Source organism: Micrasema longulum, unplaced genomic scaffold (assembly GCF_059751315.1).
Source record: "Micrasema longulum isolate JH-2025_06_02 unplaced genomic scaffold, ASM5975131v1 h1tg001342l, whole genome shotgun sequence".
Lineage (NCBI taxonomy): Eukaryota > Metazoa > Arthropoda > Insecta > Trichoptera > Brachycentridae > Micrasema > Micrasema longulum.
In genome coordinates, this window is record NW_028278528.1 from 326,349 (window position 1) to 349,692 (window position 23,344).

At 33.7% G+C, this 23,344-nt stretch overlaps 1 protein-coding gene across 1 annotated transcript in view; it reads left to right on the forward strand.

Annotated features, from left to right (window-relative positions):
- Positions 1 to 23,344, forward strand: part of LOC148275801 (uncharacterized) — a 71,221-nt gene that overhangs the window by 34,798 nt on the left and 13,079 nt on the right. Inside the window, exon 3 of the mRNA XM_088235177.1 lies at positions 9,059 to 12,921. Coding sequence (XP_088091303.1) covers positions 9,059 to 12,921 — 3,863 coding nt within the window. The remainder of the gene's footprint in view (positions 1 to 9,058; positions 12,922 to 23,344) is intronic.

Consider the following 23,344-nt stretch of genomic DNA (forward strand, 5'->3'; position numbering starts at 1 on the left):
CTCAGGGGTGCTATTTTGAATCTTCTCGCGGAGGTAGATTGGATAATTTGTTGATTTTTTATTTTTGAGCATGCGTCTTAATTTTGTGGAAGGGGTGCTAGAAATTAAGGATTTACTCAATTTTCACATTATAAAAAAAAGTTTTCGGATTGAATTTTTTTTTAATGTTTACTACGAGGAATGTTCCTCTGAAGTTTCGCAGTCCGGCCCTGAAACACACGTGTATATTGTATATTATTGTATTATTTATAAAGTACGTTATTTTAAGTGGATTTGAAAACTTTAAAACAATAAAGAAAATAAAGAGAACGAACGATGGATTCTAAAATTTAACAAATCTAAAAAGGTCATCTAATCGACAATACCAGGTCAACGATTAATCAAAATATTTGACATATTTAACAAGAAAGTCAAATCAATAACCACAGTCAAGTGGTTTTTTTTTCTTTTATTCCTTATAGGCGCTTTGACTTTTAGAAGTTTTTTTAGAAGTTCGTAATTTTGAAATTACTCCGCCCGTGACGTCACGAGTTGTCGTCGGTGAGTTGAGACATTTACAAAGAGAACTCCGTACGCATAGAAACACGCAAAGCATGGCTTCCCAGAAACCGGAAATCCATCACAAAACGTAATTGATAAAGTAGTTCATTTTTATTAAAAAGTAGTTTTATAAAAATTTTCATACATTTTCGAGAAATGTCGCCGCACGTGCTCTAATTTTTATTGCGTGTAAGAACACATTTTGAAAATAAAATTTCCCCTAGCACTGAACTTCCTAATTCCATTTATTTTTCAAACCGAGAAATGTATTCGTTATCCGGGCGGATTGAGAATAAAGTTCTGTGTGAGAAATAGAGCCAGAATCCTAGGCGAATGGTTTCGACTCAATGGCCTCCTGAATAAGAAAATTGAGCGGAGATAAGTCCGCCTCGTAGTGTAGTGGTTGGCGCATTCGCCTTCAATGCTTGAGGTTCCAGGTGTGATTCCTGGGAAGGTTGACATGAATTATCGATTAACAAGGTAACTACAGTGCAATATTTCATATTCTTGGACTGGTACCTTACCTTCGTGAAACAGATGATCAATATACTCCGAGTTTAGTTAAGCGATGCAGTATAATGATTATTACTTCCACAAACAAACATATTTATTTAGTTTAACATTTGTGAAATTATTTATGGTAGTTTTCTTTCAGTGATGCCGTTCTTTTTTGCTGCTTTTTTTAATAAGGAAGTTCAATCGTTTAAAAAAAAAAATTAATGGACTATCAAACTAAGCCAACATTTATCAATATTCATCATGTCTTTTTAAAGTTTTACAATTTTAAAATTATTCCGCCCGTGACGTCACAAGTTCTCGTCAGTGAGTTCTGCTGATTGGCGAATCGGCTTTTCGGAAACCGGAAATCCATCACAACGCTATCATTTAAAAAAAAAATCCATGCATTTTCGAGAAACTTCGCCATATAATTAAATGCTTTAATTTTTACCGCGTGTACGGAAACATTTTTATATCCAATTTCCCATAGCAATGAACTTCCTTATCATCTTTCCTCCTTTTCTCTCTATCGAATGTTTTACTGAAATGATAAAATTTTTTCTTTTGATTTAATTAAAATTCGATTTGATTTTGTCAAATGAGGCTATTGGAAGCAAAAATAGCAAACTCCCGTTTTGGTATTTTCGATAAAAAGAACAAAAACTGCTACACTAACGCCAAAGATAGTCTTTATGTTAGAAATGTCCTTTTCACTGAATTTTAACTTAAGAAACTAATAAATAAGCTTTAATAGAAACACGAATTCAAAAAACTTTCTTAATGTTTGTATGGCACGGCCATTTTTGCTATCTTTGCTTCCAATGCCCTCAAATATTTACCTACGTCCAAACTCAGAACTATAATTTTCTTTTTGAATGTTAGAATGATTCTTCTATTGTGAATTACTTTTATTTAATGCATCATAAACTCGACAGCCCTGGGTAGGTCTTGGCTGAATCCGGGAGTCTCCTCCACGCTTGTCGGTCTGCTGCCTTTCCTATCCAGTTCCTCACTTCCGAAATTGTCATATCTGCGCTGATGCAGTCCATCCATCGTATTTTGGGCCTTACTGGTCCTCGTCGTCCTTGTGGCACAGATAGAGTTAGGCGTTATATGGGGTTTTCGTCGTCAGTTCTAATTAACTGGCCAGCGCACTTCAAGCGTCCCACCTTGATGGAGTTGATTACATCGGGCGCTCAGTAGATATCGTATAGCTCTCCATTGTAGCGACGACGCCAATGGTTATTTTCTCTCACAGGGCCATAGACAACTCTGAAGATTCTTCTTTCGAAAGCTGCAATGGTTCCCTCAATATTTTTTGTCATAACCCAGGTTTTTGATTGGTTTAATCAGAGTTTTGTACAGTATTATTTTAGTATTTTTTCGTACTAGTTTGGACCGTAATTATTTTTGAAGCGCGTAGTAACAACGGTTGGCAGCCATTATTCTCCTCCTGATTTCTTCCTGTGTACTGTAAATTTAATGCAAACAAAATACAAATCCAAGTAACGAAATTTGTATGGTTAAAATTTTAATATCTGTTTATTTTTTATGTTATCTTCTTTGGAACATTATTATTTGTTATTTATACTTTATTAAACTGGATTGTTATTCTATTGCATCACATGTTATTTTAATTATGTTTTTTTTTTACTTTGTATTTTTCACTACTGTTAATTTTTTATTTTTTTTAATAATAAGAAATATTTGCGTTCTTATGATTTATCCGAATATTTAATTTTGAGGGCCATTTTCAACGAGTTGTAAATAACTCACTATTAGAAAATGGGAATCAAGTTAGGGTAGAGTAGGATTCGAACCACGGACCTTTGGTCCGTGAGTCCGAGACACTAGCCACAAGACCACAACCCGATTCTATGGTTTCTTCTATTCAATTATTATGGTTTAACACGGACACGGCCTGAAAAGTGTGATTTTGACTGAATAAGTAAGTAAATAAATAATATAAAAATCTTGGCTATAAGACGTATTAAAACATGTTTAATGAATATATATACATACTTAATCTGTTTTTCACATATTTTCATTAACTTTTCTAGAAAAAATGCCCTGCATAAATCTTGCTAAAGTCAAATAAACAACCCCAAATAAATCATTCATATTTAGATTTCGCACAAAATGTGAACATAACTTAAATTGTATAAAAAGTAATTAAAATCTAATTGTAATAAAATAAAATAAATAAAACAACTTTGTTTTTAACCACTAATTTTTATTTTTCACCGACCGGTTTCAAAGCAAACAAGCTTCTTTGTCAAGGTTTACGTAACTAATGAATTGATTCCTTTTTATTTTATTTCTATCATGTTCACTAAATACTACACGTGGACCCAATAAATCAAGTGGTTTTTTCTTACACGGGTGGTAATCTGATATAATTATTTTTGAAGTAAGCCAGGAGAGGACTAAAAGAAATATTGTTTATTTGGTTATTAATTATTGTTTTCTTATTATGAATCGCTTTTTTAATTTCTAAGATTTCTAAGTTGTCTAATTTTAATATTTTATTTTCAACATGAAGTACTTTTAATCCAGTGTCTTTATTGAAGTTCTATCAGATGATTTTTGAATTCAGAAAAATTATTAAAAAGACACTGGATTAAAAGTACTTCATGTTGAAAATAAAATATTTAAATTAGACAACTTAGAAATCTTAGAAATTAAAAAAGCGATTCATAATAAGAAAACAATAATTAATAACCAAATAAACAATATTTCTTTTAGTCCTCTCCTGGCTTACTTCGAAAATAATGATATCAAATTACCACCCGTGTAAGAGAAAAAAACCCTTGATTTATTGGGTCCACGTGTAATATTTAGTGAACATGATAGAAATAAAATAAAAAGGAATCAATTCATTAGTTACGTAAACCTTGACAAAGAAGCTTGTTTGCTTTGAAACCGGTCGGTGAAAAATAAAAATTAGTGGTTAAAAACAAAGTTGTTTTATTTATTTTATTATAATGAATAACCACAAAGTTAGTGCTTCAAATATAAACTTTAAAATCTAATTGTTTTGAGACACGATTTTCTGGCGCTTTTTATCATTTCATCTCTCAGTTAAGGTGCAATAAATCTTCAAATTAACATGAGGTCTGTGTTCGTTTATATACGCGTGTGTATATAAAGTAGGTTAATTCCATGAATCACTAAGAGCACTTTATTATAACTGTGATGAATGACTTTCGGCGCTAAAAATCTCATTAATTGTCGCACAAACCACGGGATGACAGGGAAATTTAATGACAAAATTATGTTTCTCGGGAAAAAATAGTCGAAAGACGCTAACACAGATTTTTCGTTCCTTTGTGCGAAAGGAAACGCGTCATTAATCAAAGTTTAACTTTATGTGAGATAATTATTTTGTGACTTTTTAAATACCAAACCACAAAAGTATTTATTTGTGAATTTAACACATTATATACATTTACAATTTTTATACATATAAGGACGGGCGTATTGCCTTAAGGCAATTTCTTCCTACCTACCCAAAACATGCAGCTTGAGAAAATTACAAGTACATGGACATATTTTGTAATTTTAAACAAAAAATTAAAGCAAAAATTCACTAAAAATTTACTCTCTACTATGAAGAGAGGAAAGGAGAGGTGATGGAAAGGAAAGCAGAAAGAGAAAAGAGTAACTAAAACATACAGACAGTGACATTTTAATATTGATTTAAATGTAAATAAAGAAGGAGCGTCTCTAACGTAAGTGGGTAGATTATTCCTCAATATTCTTATGTACTCAATTTTAATTTAGTTACGTCACTGTTCTTTCCGCATTAGTTATTACATTATTTTCTTCTTTTTCTTCTTATCTTATTCTCTCCACAAGGCCTCTTCCAAACGTCTCCATTCCTTCCTATCACCCCCTTTATCATCCATGTTTTATCAGCAATAGAGGCGATGTTGTCGACCCATCTTTTCTGTGGCCTTCCAACACTTCTTTTATTGGAACCTCTTTTAACACGAGAGGCACGTTTCACACAGTACCGTGTAAAAAGAGTAGCGCTCGGCAACATTCTAAAATATTGGTTAAACTTATCACCACATATTTTCAGCACCTCATATTTTCTCTTAAAAAGGCCTCCATCTTGGTTCATTTCTGAAAGGTATGGATTCGTCAAATATTTTCTTAGGTTCTGTTTTTTTCTTCATTCATCGTCTTAGCCATAACAAGAGAAGAATACGTCTTTCGCGGACCATGTCTAGACAAAAACTGCAAGTTTAAGTACGAACCGTGATACGAATATTTTGAGAAACATCAACTGCCGAGCGGTTGCGCCGTGAGCCGGCGCGGTGCACCGCACACGGCTCCGTACCGCGGCACGACGTCGTACCGTATCACGGTACGGCGCGGCGCCGTTACACGATTGGGGGGGGTGATTTTAATTTAAATTTTATTTATTCATATATATGTACATTACAAACTGGAATATTTTAATTCATACATGTAGAAATAATTAAAATAATAAGGTAAAATTAGGTATATATAAAAATAACACATAAGTATACATGATATCCAGAGAATAATGTGTTAAAAAAGTAAGAGAATCTTGTACCGAAAAATTACCTCAGAGACGTGAAAAATGTCAATGTCCAAAGTAATATTGTTCAATGTAGAGATAGCCCTTCCAACGGGCATAATTGGCTGGTTGGTCCTGTATATTGGAATGTGAAACAGTCTATGCTGACGCTATCTAAGGTAATTATCCGGAACATAAAAGCCACTGCTCCGCATAATTTCAGGGTTGTCAATCGAAAGGAGTGCGTAGTTAAATATACATTCCTTCTGGCCTTTAAACTGCTGTAACCGAGCATACCCTAGAGCAGAGGTTCCCAGAATTTTTTGTGTCCTAGACCCCTTGTCATGTTTTTCGGTTTTTGGTAGACCCCCTACTTACCTGATATTGATTTTTCATAAATTTCTAACTGTAGTGAAGTTTAGTGTTAAAAACTTAAAGTTAAAACAAATTTTAAGTTTTGTACATTTATTAATTGAATTTAAATTACTCAAAATAAAATTTTGTATCTGTTATATAAAATAATCGTAACATAAAATAAACATAAAATAAACTAAGCAATAGGTAAATGTTTTTAGTGGGAAGGATGAACCTGATGCTTTAATAATACATTATCAACATTTGGTCAGGTTTAATCTTAAATCTCCTCGGCCAATGATGTCCAGTATGTTTCTTTTTTCGTTAGGAGATTGGTAACAGCGCTGAACCCCCTTTCCACTAGGTATGACGATGGAAAGGAAATTAAAAATTTGCTCGCTATATTCTATAATACAGGATAAGTAACGGGTATGTTTGTTTGCAACCAGAAGTACAGAAGTACTATCAGTGTATGTTGAGATCCACCATCGTGGACCCCCATTTTCATTTCATGAACCCCCAAATTTTGTTTTCGTTGACGTAGACCCCTTGCAGGTTGTCATAGACCCCTGGGGGTCGATATAGACCACTTTGAGAATCACTGCCCTAGAGGAACTCAGTGAAATAAAGCCATGAATAATAACCGCACTCCTTCACGTGGAGAAACCGAAGAAATTTCTTCTGAACCCTCTCCACCATAAGAGAGTACTTTAACTCACACGGTCCCCAAATCATCGAGCCACTCTCGAGTCTACTTCGCACCAATGAGTTATAAAGAACTCTCAGTACTCGTGTACTACCATAAACCCTGGCAGTACAATCCTAACATCTTCAACGAACTACTACAAACTGTTTCAATCTGATCATGAAATATCAGGGAACTCACAAAAGTGATGCCTAGATCTTTAACCTTTGAAATCCGCATAAGATTCCGCTCATTCATTCTATGGCGGAAAAAAAGCGTTTTGTGGGCCCTGGTGAAAGACATAACTTAGCATTTTGAAATATTGAACAAGAATTTATTTCGACTTCCCCATTCAGATACGTTTATTATATCCGCCTGGAGAGTAAGAAAATCATCCAAAGTTTTTACCCTCAAAAATTGTTTCAAGTCATCCGCGAATAATAAAAAACGTGATTTGGCTACAACTTTTCTAATATCATTGATAAAAATAGAGAACAGCAGTGGGCCCAGGTTGGATCCCTGGGAGACACCTGAGTAAGTTAAAAAAAAAATGATGCAAACAAGTCATATGAAACGTATTGATTTCGGTTTCGGAGGTAGCTCGCCATTAATTTTAGTATTCCATCCGAGAAACCGATCTCACGCAGCTTGTTTATCATAACATCATGATCGACTGTGTCAAAGGCTTTGGCAAAGTCGTTATATGAACAGTCAACCTGATGTCCTGCATCTAATGCAGCCGTAATATAGTCAGTAAATGTCATTAAATTAGTTTCAGCCGAGTGGCCCTTCCTAAACCCATGCTGTTCATCTGTGATGTGTCCATGAGCCTTATGCTGGAAAGATATGACATTTTGTCACTCACTCGACAACAGTCGATTGGGCATCTCGATTGCTTTGTCATAATGCTATTCTTGAAAACCCACTGACAATTTTTTAAATTTTTTTTTTATTTGTTTATTTTTCCACACATATTATTTACAAAGAAATATAATTACAAAAATACACTTTAGAAAAATACATCTTAAAATTAAGCTGTAACATGAATTGGAAAAAATGCCCAGAAAGACTTCAGCGTCTGAGCGTGGGCCATTCATTTTTTAATTATAAAAAAGTTAATGGCATATATATACAGAATGACATGAATATGAAAAAAAGAAAAGAAAAACTAAATTAACATATGCTGATATTACGAAAACATGATTTATTTGCAGAATGCATTTGTTTTTAATTTAAATTATTTTTTTAAAGAATGTGTATCTGTTCCTTCCACGCTAATCCAAGACCTCAAACCTTCTTTAAAATGTACCATTGATTTGATGTTTTGTAGTTCCTTGGTTAGCAAATTGAAGGATCTTGGACCGACATGTGAGGAGTGCCTCTATGCAAACTTAGTTCTGCATCCTAAAACCGGCAGTACACTATCGGATCTATTACTAATACGATTTAAATTATTACTAAACAATTTCCTATTCAAGTAAACATATTTTATGCACTGAAATATTTATAATTTTCTAAAGTTTTAACACTAAGAAATCCGTATTTATCTATAGGCTCTCCTGCCACACGTCAACTTTTATTGTTTCTTGTCAGACTTTTTCCGTCGAATATTTTGTGTATGGAATATTACGAAAAAAAAAGATAATGTTTTACTGAAACACTGCAACATTTATAATTATTTTTTGCCTCTGACATAACACACATTTACATATTGATATTTTTTGTTGATATTTCTTGATAAAACTCCATAGTTAATGATTTTGATAAAATTATAAATAAAGTTATCAATGAAACTTCTTGGTTTAGTTTGACTTTTTTGTTGTTTTGACCAACGAGCGCTTTCGCCTCAGTAGGCATCTTCAAGACTGGTGTCTGGTGAATGAACCTTCTCATTGTTAAATTTGGAAAAAAGCGACACAACTTATTTTAACACTTAATATTATATTATACGCCAAGTAAAAGAGCGAAGTAAGGCATTCTAATAACGAATCGTCATCATTCCCTTTCTGCACCTAATGGTGCATAGGGCACTGCATCGGTAAATCAATCGCAGCGTATTTTGATAATTTTTATTACATGAAGGTAAGATGATTAGTCTTACGCTTCTGGTGGCAGTGGACTGCTTGGACCCTGAAGGGGCTATAAAATATTCTAGTGTATAAACACCATTTCAAATAAATGTATCATCTTAACCATGTCGGGAATCGAACCAGAGACCTCTTCCATGATAGGCAAACGATACTAATAACGAATATAGTATTTATATTACTATTACGCATTGTTCAATAAATATTTTAAAAAAATCCATTAACGTTTTATTCGAAACGTAAAACGAGGTAACAAACGTGTAGTTTAAATATAATTGAGCTTGATAATATAGATGTGGTACTTTTTAAAGGGAACAATTCTTAAGTATTTTTTTTCCATTGCAGCAGGACAGTCCTGATGAGAAGCCGATAATCCGATTGCCAGACATCTCAGAAGACACCAGCAGTGCCTCTCCTGGGCCTCACGCCCCTCCTTCCGCCCCACAGCATACCATGGAAGGTCTGGGTCCGCACACTCCTCTCGGTTCTCTAAATCTCCAAACCCCCTCCACCCCAAGGATAGACATCTCCAGAGCGTCCAGTTCCAGTCACCATGACTCCAGAGATAGTTCTCCGGAAAATGCGATCTTCGGAGTCGAAGACAGAGACTCGGAAGGGAACAAGCTAGGGCTAGGATTCACGGAAGATGGCACCGCTGATCTCAGATCCTCCACCGAGGAGCTGGCATTTCTGGAACCCAATCCGGGGATAGCTGAAAAAGAAACATCCAAACAGCCTTCGCGTAAATCGCCTCTTATATTCAAACAGGATCAAGTGCAAGATCCGCATAGAAAAGATAGTCAATGTTCAGATATTGTACTACTTTCAATATCTGGAAGAACGAGTAGACTATCGAGTATCGGAAGCCAAGGCTCCGGGCATTCTAACGCTTCCGGACACTCGAATATGAGCCATATTTCTGGCCATAGTAATGTTAGCCATATATCGGGCCAAAGCCGGTTATCCGTTATTTCTGGCGTATCAAGATCACCGTCTCCACATAAGATGTTGCTGGAAACATCGTTTTGTGGACCTAAACCTCTAGAAAACGATGTCTGTGTGGTAGGGAATGATAAAAATCATTCGGAAATTCTTGAACAAGTATTACTTTCGAGGAAACATGATCCCAGAGATGCCATATTAGCGGAAGGCGTATCTGTGAAAAAACCAAGAGAAACTATTAAACCGCCAGTCGTTCAGCAAACTCGTTTACCTGATAAACTAACAATTTCAGCAGCTCAGCCCGGTAAAACAAATAATGCCCGAAAACATTCTATTGAATCAGTTCGAAAAGAATCATTAACATCTCCCGTTATCACTCTTTCAACTTTAGGAGCAAGTTATAAACATGAGAGAAAACCAGAAAATACCTTGCACATCTTATCAAAGCCGGTCATTCCACCCAAAGTTAAACCTTCTCGCTCAAACAATAGTAGTAAACAAGCTACCTCAAAACAACCAACAAAAGCAAGTGAAAGCGCATCTGGAACTGAATATATAAGAATAAAATTAAAACCAGATCACATGTACGAAGACGACGGTGAACAATCAAACCAACAAGAAGGAATGCAAAAACCAGTAACATTAAATTTAAAAGACCATTCAAAAAAAAGTGCTCCGCATTTTTCACAGTTAGTAAAACGTGATGAAAGTTTAAATAAAATAAGTCGGTATTCTGGTGAATTAGAGTCTCAGGGTAAGCACACTGCTCCGGTAAAAAGTCATAACTCCAGGTCTCCGAGCGTAACTCCCACGGGAAGCCCCAAAACAGGAAAGAGAATTCCACTTAAAGATAATGGAAGTCGTACTCCTTCACCTGGCATTAATGTTTCGAGAAAATCGTCATTTTGTTCACTATTTAAATCGAGAGAAACAATTGTGAGTCCCGATTCTCCGACAGGTTCGTCTAAAAATAAAACCGGAAACACCAAAGAGATAGCCGGAAGTACTCACAGCTCTCGGTCAAGAAGTAAAAGCAGAGATAGAGATAAATCTAGTACTGCTACTCCAACAACATCAAGTAAGTCGAAAGGATCCGTTTTGGCAATATTTAAGCCTCGAAAATCAAGTGCATCAGCTTCCCCAGTAGCGAGGGAAAGCTTACCAAACTTGGATGGTCTACATACTATGGAATATAAATATAGCTCGGAAGCCAAGAGCGTTCAAAATTTGAGAAGTAATTCAAAATTAAGATATTACGATACTCCTGTAGATGGATTTATACGAATACCATTACATACTCCTTCAGATGAAGATGAAAAAAATGTAACAGTAGAAAATCCTCCAGCGAAAATGAACTTTCGCGAAGAATCTCTACAATTGAAAGTTGATCGACCCAAAAGCGCTCCCAGCTCCAGTAGACCTTCAATAAGTCATCAAATTGTCAATATGCCAGATAAAAGTAAAACCAAATGTACGGATCCCGTTGCCAAGCAAATTATTTTGCCTGATGGAAGCATTAGAATTCCATTGCACTCCCCAAGCGAGGATAGATTAGTACGTTGTGATTTAATGTCAGATAAGGATAAGGAAGAAATAAATAAAATGTACAGTAATATATCAACCAAAAACAGTACAAACTCAGATCAATCTACTAAAACCAGTCTATCGTCTTCGACAGATTTATCAAAAAGTGATGAAAAAACGCAAGAAAAAGTAGATATTCACCATGTTCAATCAAATGTGAGAACAGAACACAAAGAAAAATTAAAGATGCAAGAAAAACTTCCTGACATGCTGGTAGAAAAAACAATTCAACCTTCCCCAGAGTTAAAAAAAACGCAAAATATTTTTCAGGCCAACGAAATGAAACACAATAATGAAATACACAAAACAAACAATAGTGTACACAGTGCAATAGATGTTGAGCCTGAAATAATCAAAAATGAGGATGATAAAATGAGTAATCAAACAAAAAAGCATATCATTTTCACAACGAAAGTAGGCAGTAAAGATCAATTATTTAGTTTGCAATTTAGCTTATCGAAAACCGATAGTCAATCGAGTCAAATGTCTGATAACAAAAGTCAAATATCCGAAGATAGTGTAATCGAAGTCCCAATTAGTGAAAAACGCTCAGACGACATTGTAAATCGTTCCCCATCTATCGACAATAAATCTGATAAACTAAGTAGTAAAACTGATTTAGAAGTTGCTAAAATAATAACGGATGAAGTTTGTATTCATTCATCTGAAATGTCAGATTCGCGGCAATCTGATTTGTGTCTAGCTTCTAGCGAAAAAACTCTTGAAAGTTCTCCAGTAGTTATGTGTAGAGACTCTCTAGATAAAATTAGTAGAGGAAATTCTTTCCTTTCAGAAGATGCTGCAGTCGATTCTTCAGAAAGTGAAAGAGATTCTGAATTAGATTTCATACGGAAAAAACAGTTACTAGCTCTTGAAAAAGCCGGTCACCGTGAACCAGGACCCATAGATCACGAAAGAAAGGGGCTGGTGCTCCAACAAGATTCTTTTGACGATGAACTTCCTTATGTTCCGACAACCTTGCCGATGGAAAGATCCGTAGCAGTTCCAATTGTTCCAGTAAAACAAAGACTAACCCTAGAAATGAAAACATTCCCAATAGAAAGGCCAAGATCAACAACACCAATAAATCCAAGCTGTTTAGAAGAATATTGTTCTGACGAAGTATACACACCAGATTCAATAAAAGTTGAACGTTTAAAAATAAGTTTGCCAAAAGAGAAAGATGAATCTCAAGAAAAAACAAAAGTCAAACAAAAAACCAAATCTCCACGCAGAATTTCTTCGGGACCTTGTTCAAAAACTTGGTTTGAATTCGCGGAACAAGGAATCTCAAATGCCGGAACAAGGAAAAGCTCAACGAGTCACGAATCTGATTCTGATCCTGCACCACCATTACCTCCTAGAGCACCAGTGCCAAAGTCTCAATGGATTAACTTTGAAGATATTCCGGAGAGAAGAAAACTACCCAAACGAATTCAGACTATTCCGAGTAGAACCAATATAGAGGTATCGAGTGAAGCTAACATTGTATATACTTATGTGAATCCTGAAGATTGTAAATGTGAGTGCCACGAGTCGGGGAAGGACCCCGATGATGCAAGCCCCGAAAAAGAAGAAGATGAAGAACCATTGCTAGAAGAAAATGGTGATGTTGATGGGATAAGTGCTCCTGTAACCAGATTGAAAACTGAATCCAAGAAAGAAAGGCGGAGTGTTATCAGGTAAATATAAATTTGAATAAAATTTGATTAAAACTTTGGATTTTTGCGCAATTTATTTTTGTGATTCTGAAAAGAGCAAATATTATTATAAAAGAATTACTTTCAATAAAAGCAGTAAAAAAAATTAAGGTAAAAATAGACTTTAGCATATTTATTTAAGTGCAAAGATTATAGTTGCTATTAATTAAGTTTCTTAAAAAAAAACATTTTAAATTTAAATTAATTTAAAATTCGTCCAATAACAAAAAGTGAACAAAATTCAAAATTTGTAATATTTCGTTATCATCATTTCGCTTTCCGCAATATTTTTATAATCTATTACATGAAGGTAAGGTGATTAGTCCCAAGCTTCAAGTGCCAGTCCAGGAACAATGAAATATTCCACTACAAACAACCTTTACAATCAATGCTTTACATCCAACCTGACAGGAATCTAACCCAGGCCCTCAATAATGAGAGGCAAAGAGGCCAACACTATGAGGCGAATTTATCTCTACTCTAATATTTAAAAGGCAAGGCTGCGTCCTTGCACCGTTCTTATTCAAAATATTAATGGATTTTATCTTATGCAAATTAATACCACCTGATCGAGGCATACGAGTAGAAGTGAACTCTCCTAAAGTTGTGCGATTTGGAGTATGCAGACAATGCGGTTCTTGAAAAGTCATATCCTGCCCTGACTCTCTAAAATAGTTTCTCTAAAATAATGGACAGGGGATCGAGAAAGTTGACAGCTTTAATTACTTCGGTGTTCACACAACTGAGGATTGAAGCATGCACAAAGAGTTCGCAACCCGGCTGGGAATTGCTGGAGCAACTTTTAACATGATGCCCGTTGTTTTGAACTCTAGTCTATACTCGGTCAACACGAAATGCCGATTGTACAATACCAGTACTCCTATATGGGTGCGAATCTTGTCACCTTACCAAAGCTCAGAACACCAAACTTTTGAGTTTTGAGAGCTCGAGGAAAATATTACGCATAAGGTTCTATTTTATAACTAACATTGAAGTCCGAGAACGGACCCAGCAGCCTAACGAGCGTTTTGGGGATGCGGCGGTGGACCTGGCTTAAACACGTGCTACGCCTGTTCTTTAAACTTGTGCGTTAACGCCGTCCTAGAAGTCCGTCGACGACGATCTTTCGACTTTATTCGACGGAACTAAGGGGCTGTAGATTGACGTGGGAGGAGGCGAGAGTGCTGGCGGGCAATAGGGTCTCTTGGAGGCAACTTTTGTTGTCCATATGCCCCACTTAAGAGCGGATGTGGAAAAGACGAAGGAGAATATATAAATGAATAAGTCATGCTTTAATTAATAATTTTTTTGATTCTATGGACATCACTGCAAGTAAAATTTGAGTTCTTGTTTAATTTTAAGCAGTTTAGATTCTTCATAATTATTTTTTTAAATACGATGAAATGTAACCATTGAGTTTATTATTTTTGACCTTGATTAAACTTTTATTGCGTTTAAACCAAATTAATTTTTAAGTTACTCAAACATACATAATTCGCCCAGATTGGTCGTGCGTGCAAGTCTCGTTCGTGTATACGATAAACATTTACCACTCCCAGTTATAAACCCCACCTTTTACCATTCTACAAAGCACCGCATTCTTAACTCACCCCCATCAAACTTGTTTCAAAATAATCCGAAAATATCTAGTCTACCATTATGTACCTAATTATACCTATCTTGTCATCGATTATGCCACCATTTTTGTTATTGTGTATTATCTGAGCTTATTACATTTTTTTTATCATTTAGCACTTTAAAATAGTTATCTCCAACCTTTGGTACGACACGGACTCAATAAAGCGTTTTTTATTACAAATTTCGAAAGTTCTATTAATTTTCTCGCGTTAGTATTCGTAATGAGGAAGTTCAGTGGTTCTTAAATATTTTTCAAATTTATTTATAGACAATCAAACTAAGCCAAAAATCTAAAATATTTTTATGAATCGTATTATCAGCGCTATGATTTTTTTATATACTCGTGTTTCAGGGCCAGACCGCGAAACTTCAGAGGAACATTCCTCATGGTAAACTTAAAAAAAACCTTATATGCCTTTTCCAAAAACTATATTTTTTTGATGATATAATATATTTTTTATGATCTAAAAATGGAGTATATTTTCAATTTCTCAGAATAACCCACCCCCCTACCCAACCGCTTCCCTTGTCAGCGACTGGTGCGTATCGCTTCATTGGCCAAATGCGTTTTATTTATATTTTTTGTAGGGGAGGGGTAGGGGTTTGTAGAAGGGATGCATCTCCCAGAAATAAAAGATTTACTTTATTTTTAAATTACAAAAAAATATAAGTAAAATTAAGTTTTTAGAAAACAATTATGAGGGTTTTTTTTTTAAGTTTCCCATAAGGAATGTTCCTCTGAAGTTTCACGGTCTGGCCCCGAAACAACGTGTATATTATGAGGTTTGCTGATGACATCGCGCTGATTGGTAAAATAAAATAAAAACTTGCGGAAGCTCTAACAGCCGTGGAGAATGTACTAAATAATAAATATAAGATAAAAATAAACAGGAACAAAACTTAAGTGATGACTGTGGCCCGTAATGAGCAGCAAATAAGTGGAGTCATATTAGGAGCAACACTTAAAAACGCGAAGAGTTTGTGTGCCTTGCAAGCACAATCAAAAAGTGAAGTCGACTGTCGCATACATCAAGCAAGGCATGCGTTCACCAAAAAAATTAAAGATTTTCGAGCCAAATTGATGGACGACTATGATACATGGTGCCTCACCGAAGGAGATAAAAAAGACTAGAGACCTTTGAAATGTGGTGCTACAGAAGAATATTAGGAATTTCCTGTAGAAACCACGTCGAGCGAGCCCAATGGATCGGCTACATTATGCGCCATGACACAACAGAGAAATGGCTGCGGGGACAAATCTCAGAGAGTGCCCCCGACAAGAGTATTATGCGGGGACTTGAACTGCGCCTCATATGCTGAACTGAAGAGGACTGCAGATAATAAAGCGCAGTGGAAGACGAGATGCAGGACTTTGCTGCAAACCAATCCCCAGGATTGAGATTGTAAAGAAGATTTTTTAAAGTTGTAATTTTGTATCACTCGTCCAGGGCTTTTTTTGTTTTTTTTTTTTGAAAATTTATTTATTAACCCTTACGGAATATTACATACATTTTACAAAAATAACATATAATTTTAATTCATACTCTGTTGTTGATAATAACATTTTTTACGTGTTTTGAAAAGTTTCTTTGAGTCTTTTATTTAGTTTCGTCCGGTAGTTTATTTTATAATTTCAGTCCCTGGTTTATTAGTCTCGATTGTTCTTATCACGTTTTAAAATGTTTTATGTGATATTGTTCTGATATTCTTGTATTATATCCATGTTTATTACAATTCTTTTCATGTTTTAGTTGTTCGTCTACAATAATATCGTTTGCCAACTTATGAATAAGTTTTAAAGATTCTAGTTGAAAAAGTTCATTTACATTATTATATAGGCCCGAGGGTATAACCTTATCCCAGTTTCGTGGAAATGTGGTGGGATTGCCAGGCTGAGGAAGGTGTTGACTGCATTCTTAATCCATATTGGTCGGAGGGAGTCAGAGAATTTGTTGTCCGATGTAGAAGGACGTAAGCTGGTTGCTTATTTTACTAGTAATGACTTGGGACTTAGGATATAGAGATTTTGGTATTATTTATGTTTTCTCTGGATATTCATTGTTTACCTTTAAGACTGAAAAAGCACACATTATGATAAAACTGTAAATACTTTTAAATATCATTATAAAATACATAATTTACTGCCTTAGAACGGGGAAGCTATTCCTAGTTAGGCAGTTTAGATGAACCAACAGCAAAAATAAAAAATATGTATGCTTACTTTTACTACTGAATTAATTTGTTGCATAAATAATTACTTGTATATTGCTGTAATAAATATGTAAAATAATTGAAAAAAACAAAATAATAATAAATTTAATTGTTTAGTTTTTTTAAAGAGCTCTTTAGTTGGTGTTAGATAAGGGTCATATAGTAGTTTTAATATTTTATTTTGTTGTCTTTGTATTCTGTTTATGTCATTTTGACTTCCTGTTCCCTATAGTTGTTGCATATAGTATATTTTTGATTTGACACAGGCTTCATACATATGAAATTTTTCCGTTTTTGGAACAAAGTTTTGGATTTTTGAAAAAAGACTCAATAAAGTTGCCATTTTGCCAAATACATTATTGATGTGAGTTGTCCATGTCAATTGTCTGTCTGTTGTAAGTCCTTATAACATTTTCAATTTCACTTAGTCGGTGTTCGTTTACATAAGCATCTATTTTATGACTTTTAAAAATATTATTAACGATGGTATTGCTTTTTTTTCATTAAGTGTGAGTAATGTTTATGTGTTTCCATTTAGTCAACATAGTTAGATCTTCGTTTATGTTATTGTTTGTTAATACGTCAGTTTTTTCAAGAATATTTTTACAGAATAGTCCAAAGTTTTTATATAGGTATGTTTTTTTTTTCATATTTATGTTAAATATATGTTAAAGGCAATTTATACCGTTTATGTAAAATGAATAAATAAATAAATGTCATCGGCATACTAAAATATTTTTTTCTTTAAAATTGAACAGTGATAAGTCATTAATATATAAAATATACTTATAATATTAGAAATCAAACACTGCTTTGAGTCTACGGAACACTTTTAAAAAAATAAAATAAAGTGTTCAGTAGACTTAAGTTTGATTTCTAATATTACAAGTTTAAATATGGAATTCTATAAAATAAACATCAAATCAATCAATAAATCTATAAAATATACAATAGTTGACCCAAAATAGATCCTTGTGGTACTCCAAAATTTAGTGTTTGTATTTGACTTTTTTTCATTTTCATATGCATACTGCTTCCGATTTGTCAGGTATGTTTTTAGTAGTTTACATTCTTGAAATGTTGCTCCTTTTTCTGGTTCTATTTCACACCCCGAACTGAAAATTCAGAAAAGGACGCACATAAATAATAAGTTGAACGTGGGTTCAGCCATTTTCATTTCATAAAACACATGGTTCCAAACTCGTTTGTCAAGTCTGTTTATTAAAAAGTTTGTAACTTCGGAATACTTTAACGTGCCTCAAATGAAATTTCTTCCAACAACTTAATTTTCAAAATGCTCGAACTTGAGGAGTTTATGGAGGCCGAATTGAAGTTAAATATTTAATTCGTAATAAGACGGAAATTTTCATAGTTGGAAAAGTTCATATAATTAAGCTATCTTACTTACTTACTAGGACACGCTTCGGCTAGCTTCGAGAGTTATAAGGTCTGAGAGATTGTCAGGGATAAATGGTGTAAGGGCGATAAAGGTGATTTGAAATTTTTGCATAGGATTATAAAGGTAACTCAATCCTAGTTGAGGCCATCCAATACACTTAAATAGCCTAAATATTAGTGTGTCTCTACAGGCTTCCGAAGGGTACAATAGTGTGTGTTTATTGAACGCGTACGCCTTATTAACACGAATCCTCAAAATCCACACGGCACGGTAAAATTAGGGTGGATTGACATTTATTAAATATTATGCTGTATTTATTTGAAATTTAGTTAAAAACATGTTTTTCTGATTCCCTCTTTAGACTTAAAAATTCTCTCACAAAAGCGACACATACATAAAATAATGGCGAGTTTTACAATTAGTTATGTGTAACTTCGGTGATCTTTCGAGAGAGAATTTTTCCCAGAGGACACACAAGCGTTGAATACTAATTATTTCAGAGCAAGGAAACTATAATGAAATTCCTCGCTTCGTATTAAAATATCTGAATAGAATAATGAAATGAGACTCGCGAGAATTCTCAATACCTTCGAACATTTCGATTGCTTGATCCTTTTTTTGTTTCATTGTTTAAAATATATTATTTAAAATAACATATTAAATTACTCAATCTTTAGCACAAAGACAATTCTTTTACATGGAATAAAAGCAATATAATATAATGCCGGAACAATAGAAAATTTTTAAGAGACGCAAGCTAAAGATGGTTACTGACTATTTTCCTCAGTGAAATTGGCCGTAGAGTCTGAGGGGTTGATGATGACTGTAAGATGGTCAACCATGTTCTTATTTGAATTTTTGTTTATTGAATTTGGGAGATCCACATTACTTTTTACCACGTTTTTCAAGTCTATGTTCTTTAATGTGTTTTTTGCTATAAAAAAGTTTGTTCAAATGTTTGTAGACAAGGACTTTCATACATTTTAATAGGAAACCATTAATTTTTAATAGGAAACGCTGTCTGACTTCTCTTCATACAAATGTATTCCCATATTTTCTCCCTGGATTATATAGCACTAGAGGAATAATTTTTTACACGCTATATAAATTTACTATTGGCGTGTCTTCATTTATTTGCTTTTTTAAATCAATTGTTTCTTATGGGAGTTAGGACCTTCTAAAAATTCATAAAAGCACTCAGTTTTATCTGTCATCTTCGGACGTACAGTATACAAATATGATAAATAATTTTGAAAAACAAAAAGGATACTGAACCAGAAAATCTTATTACGATATTTTTTCTTTAAAAAAAGTCAAAATCGGTTCAGTTTTGGGGTGCAAAAAACGGGACGAAGAAATATTGATTTTGTCGATTTTAGTCAGGCATAATCAGTCCGACATGCAGTTGTCTTTTTGCTCATCAGGAGCTATCTGCGAGATAAATTTAATTCGATCCAGTTGTGGTCCTGTGGCTAGTGTCTCGGACTCATGGACCAAAGGTCCGTGGTTCGAATCCCACTGTACCCCAACTCGATTTTCTAATAGTGAGTTATTTACAACTCGTTGAAAATGGCCCTCAAAATAGCATTTTGGGTAATCATAAGAACGCAAATATTTCTTTTATAAAAAAATAAAAAAATAATTAATTGACTATTCATCAAATTTATCTGTCACCGCTTATGGAAATCAAAAACGTGTATACAAATTTGGAATAATTGAATTTTTTTGTGACATCTCAGAAACTGATATCATTATTTTAAAATCAAATGTATTTAAAGAAAAACAGTGTTAATAATAATAAAAAAAAAGTCCCTCGTCACTCGTCTTCAATTTATATATTACTTAAAATATTGTTGAAATTATTATACGTTTCGTCCCTTACAGGATTTCAAATCTCTGACGATGTTATAATATTAATTACTCATGTATTCCTTGAATCTCGCCATTAGCGATAAGGAAGCTAATTATGATTGTTTAAATAGTGAATAGATTTCCAAGGCTTTAAATCAGCTTATAATAAAAGGCTTTTGTTAAATGACAATAGGGATCAATATAAGTTTTACTAACCAATTTACCCTTCAATTAAAAATAAATTGTTAATGATCTAGATTGTAATATTGAAAGAGTAAATTTGTTAAGAATTAATATAAATTCACTATAGAAAGGAAAGTCTAGACATTAAGACTGAAAAAAATCTGATAAAAAGTAAGGAAGTCCTTGAGATTCTGAAGGGGGTAACCAGGAATATTTTTTATTTCATTTCATTTTATTTATTAAGAATATCAACAGTAATACATGTAAAAAAAATATAAAAAATAAAATATACAGAGAATAAAACCAATGACAGATATCCACAAAAATACATTAAATACTCGTACAATACATGCTAGTGTGTTTGTGTTAGTGTAAGTGAGTGAGAAGATGGGTAGTGGGTGTTATTATGAAATGAGGGTGGACATGTGTGTAAATATTATTGCACAAGTGTCAAAAATATTCCTACTTAAATGCTATAAATTTTTATTTAATTGTGATTGTCATAAAACTTTTTCATAATATTTCGAGTTTTCTTCGAAATTCATCATGTCTTTCATAGAATACTGTTGCAAAAAGATGCTATATGACATTGGCTACTCTCAGTGTTACACGTTAGTGGGTGCCCTATGCACCATCAGGTGCGGATTAGGGTTTGATCAAATTGATGTTAATAATTTACTATTAGAAAATGGAAAACAAGTTGTGGTGGACATGTTTAAGTAAGCTCAGAGTGTGGGTGAAATGTTTAAATAAGCTCAGAGTGTGATTAAAATATTTAGTCAGATAAGTGGAGCTGAAAATTTACCTTGTTATTTTTTACCGAGCTTTTAAAATGTTTGATGATTGTATTCGACTCACGAAATCGGAATTACGTTTTGAATTTGTAATATATTTTTGAGATATTTATCAGTACTAACGGTAATAGTCTGCAAATAACCGTCATTAATAATTTTGAGGTTTTTACATCATAAAAATGAACCAACCCTAGTAAGTGAAATGGTATGGAATATACAATGATTGAATAGAGCTATTGCTTCATAGAACGATAAGTTAAATTTATCTAATTATAATAATAAAAATACGTATACAGTTTTATTCCACTTTTTAAATAATTTTTTACCAGTGATCGGGTTTCGTCGTGACCGACAGCGTCAGACTGGTTGGAGACTAAACGAATTTCTATGTTATATACAAGTGCAAGCAGGGGTTGTAAATCATGATTTTATATAATTATGGAAATAAAAGAATCTAAATTAAAATCATTTAGGTATAAGGTAATAACAAATATAAGTTTTGTTTGAATGTATATAATAAAAACTGGTGTTAATTATGAAATAAATTTAAATATGAACAACTCCCTAGGGAAGAAATCCAGCCAGTCTGCAAGCATTTGGACATAATCAAACATTGTTGAATTACTACTACCTGGTAAAAGAAGAAGTATAAGAATTGCAAAATTGATTTCAGGCGTTGCCTAGTAGGAGATTTGGTTCAGCCGGATGAATCTCACCCACGTGATAAAGGGATATTAGAATAATGTGATTGTACTGGCCATAGGTATTTGATTCATCACAAATTGATAATACTGCAGTGAGGCGTACAATGTTTTTTTTTTATTTTCTATATTTTGTTATTTTTGCGATTTAATTGTTAAGAAATATTACATTTTTGCTTGATAAGTTTTTAAAAAATTATGGTGAATATGCGTAACCAAAGGAAGACACAAGTCTTCATATATAGTTTCGGGAAAGGGGTAGGTGCTTTTATTCAATTTTGAATGCTTGTAATCAAATAAAATAATATATGAAATGTGAAAGCAGTCGCAATATCAAACAAAATACGATGTTCATTAAAAAGAAATAATATTTTTTCATCCTCCATTTTTTGTTTGTCTCATTCTTTTTAAAATTATTATTCTTGTACAATCAATTTTACAAATTGATATTTTGGTGTAGAACAATTGTAAAGCTGTATGTTTAAGTGAAATAAGTCAATATTAGTAGCATTTGTACATTGCCGGGCTTGTTGCCAAATGGAAATTTCTTCCAACCAACCAATAAAATAAAAGTTTTATTTTTAAATTTCATGTTACAGAACATATTCAGTAGAAAAAAAAGATTAAAAATTAAAGATTTATAAAAATAGAAATAAACGTATTTGTTTATAAATTACCTTAAATCAAAACTATTACTCATTGGGGAAAAAAAGAGGAAAAAGGAAAGGAGGAGAGATTAAGGAAGAGAAAGGAGATGTTTCTTCAGGCGAGATTTAAACAGATATAATGTAGTAACATCTTTGATGGTGGATGGGAGATGATTCCACAGTCGAGTCGCATGGACAACATATGAGTTAGAGAAGAAGGAGGAATTGTGGATGGGTATTAAGAGAGTGCCTTGAGTATTAGAACGAAGAGGTAAACCATGAACGGATAAGCGTTGAAATTTTTCACGCAGGTATATAGGAGCGTTAGGACGTAACGTATTTATTTAGATTAGCGTACAAAAAACAAAAAAAACTAGCGGTCAGTTATTATCAACTTCTAAACTAATACATATTATTTATAATAAAAAATATATTAATTCAGATTCTTATTACATTAAGAGGACATGTAATGTTAGGGAAATATGATGAATAGGCATTTGAACATAGATTTTCTCTCACTCTCTCACAAATGCTTCCCCGATATTTTGCGAAAAAGACAATTATTGCCCGTTGGTCTTCGAAGCTTCGTTGTCCCGTTTTTCGCAACCCAAAATTGAACCGAATTTCCTTTTTTTGGAGATACAAATTTATTTTTATACATCTAGTAAATGCTATTACTGTAACTCCAAAAAAAGAGACTAACTCTTGTGCTTGGAGAGTGACTTACACTGTTATGGTTTTTTATTTATTTTATAAATATTGGAAGGAGAGTGAATGCGGGCAACAAAATGAACGGAGCATTCAGCACAGTAATTGCTAATCAAAATATGTCAATTGAAGCTAAACTGACAGTGCACAATGGAGTTTTAGTCCCAACACTTATGTATGGAAGTGAAACATGGAGCTGGCAGAGGAAGGATGAAAGCCGAGCGAACGCGGTTGAAATGCGATCTCTTAACGAACGTGTAGGAAATCAATGTA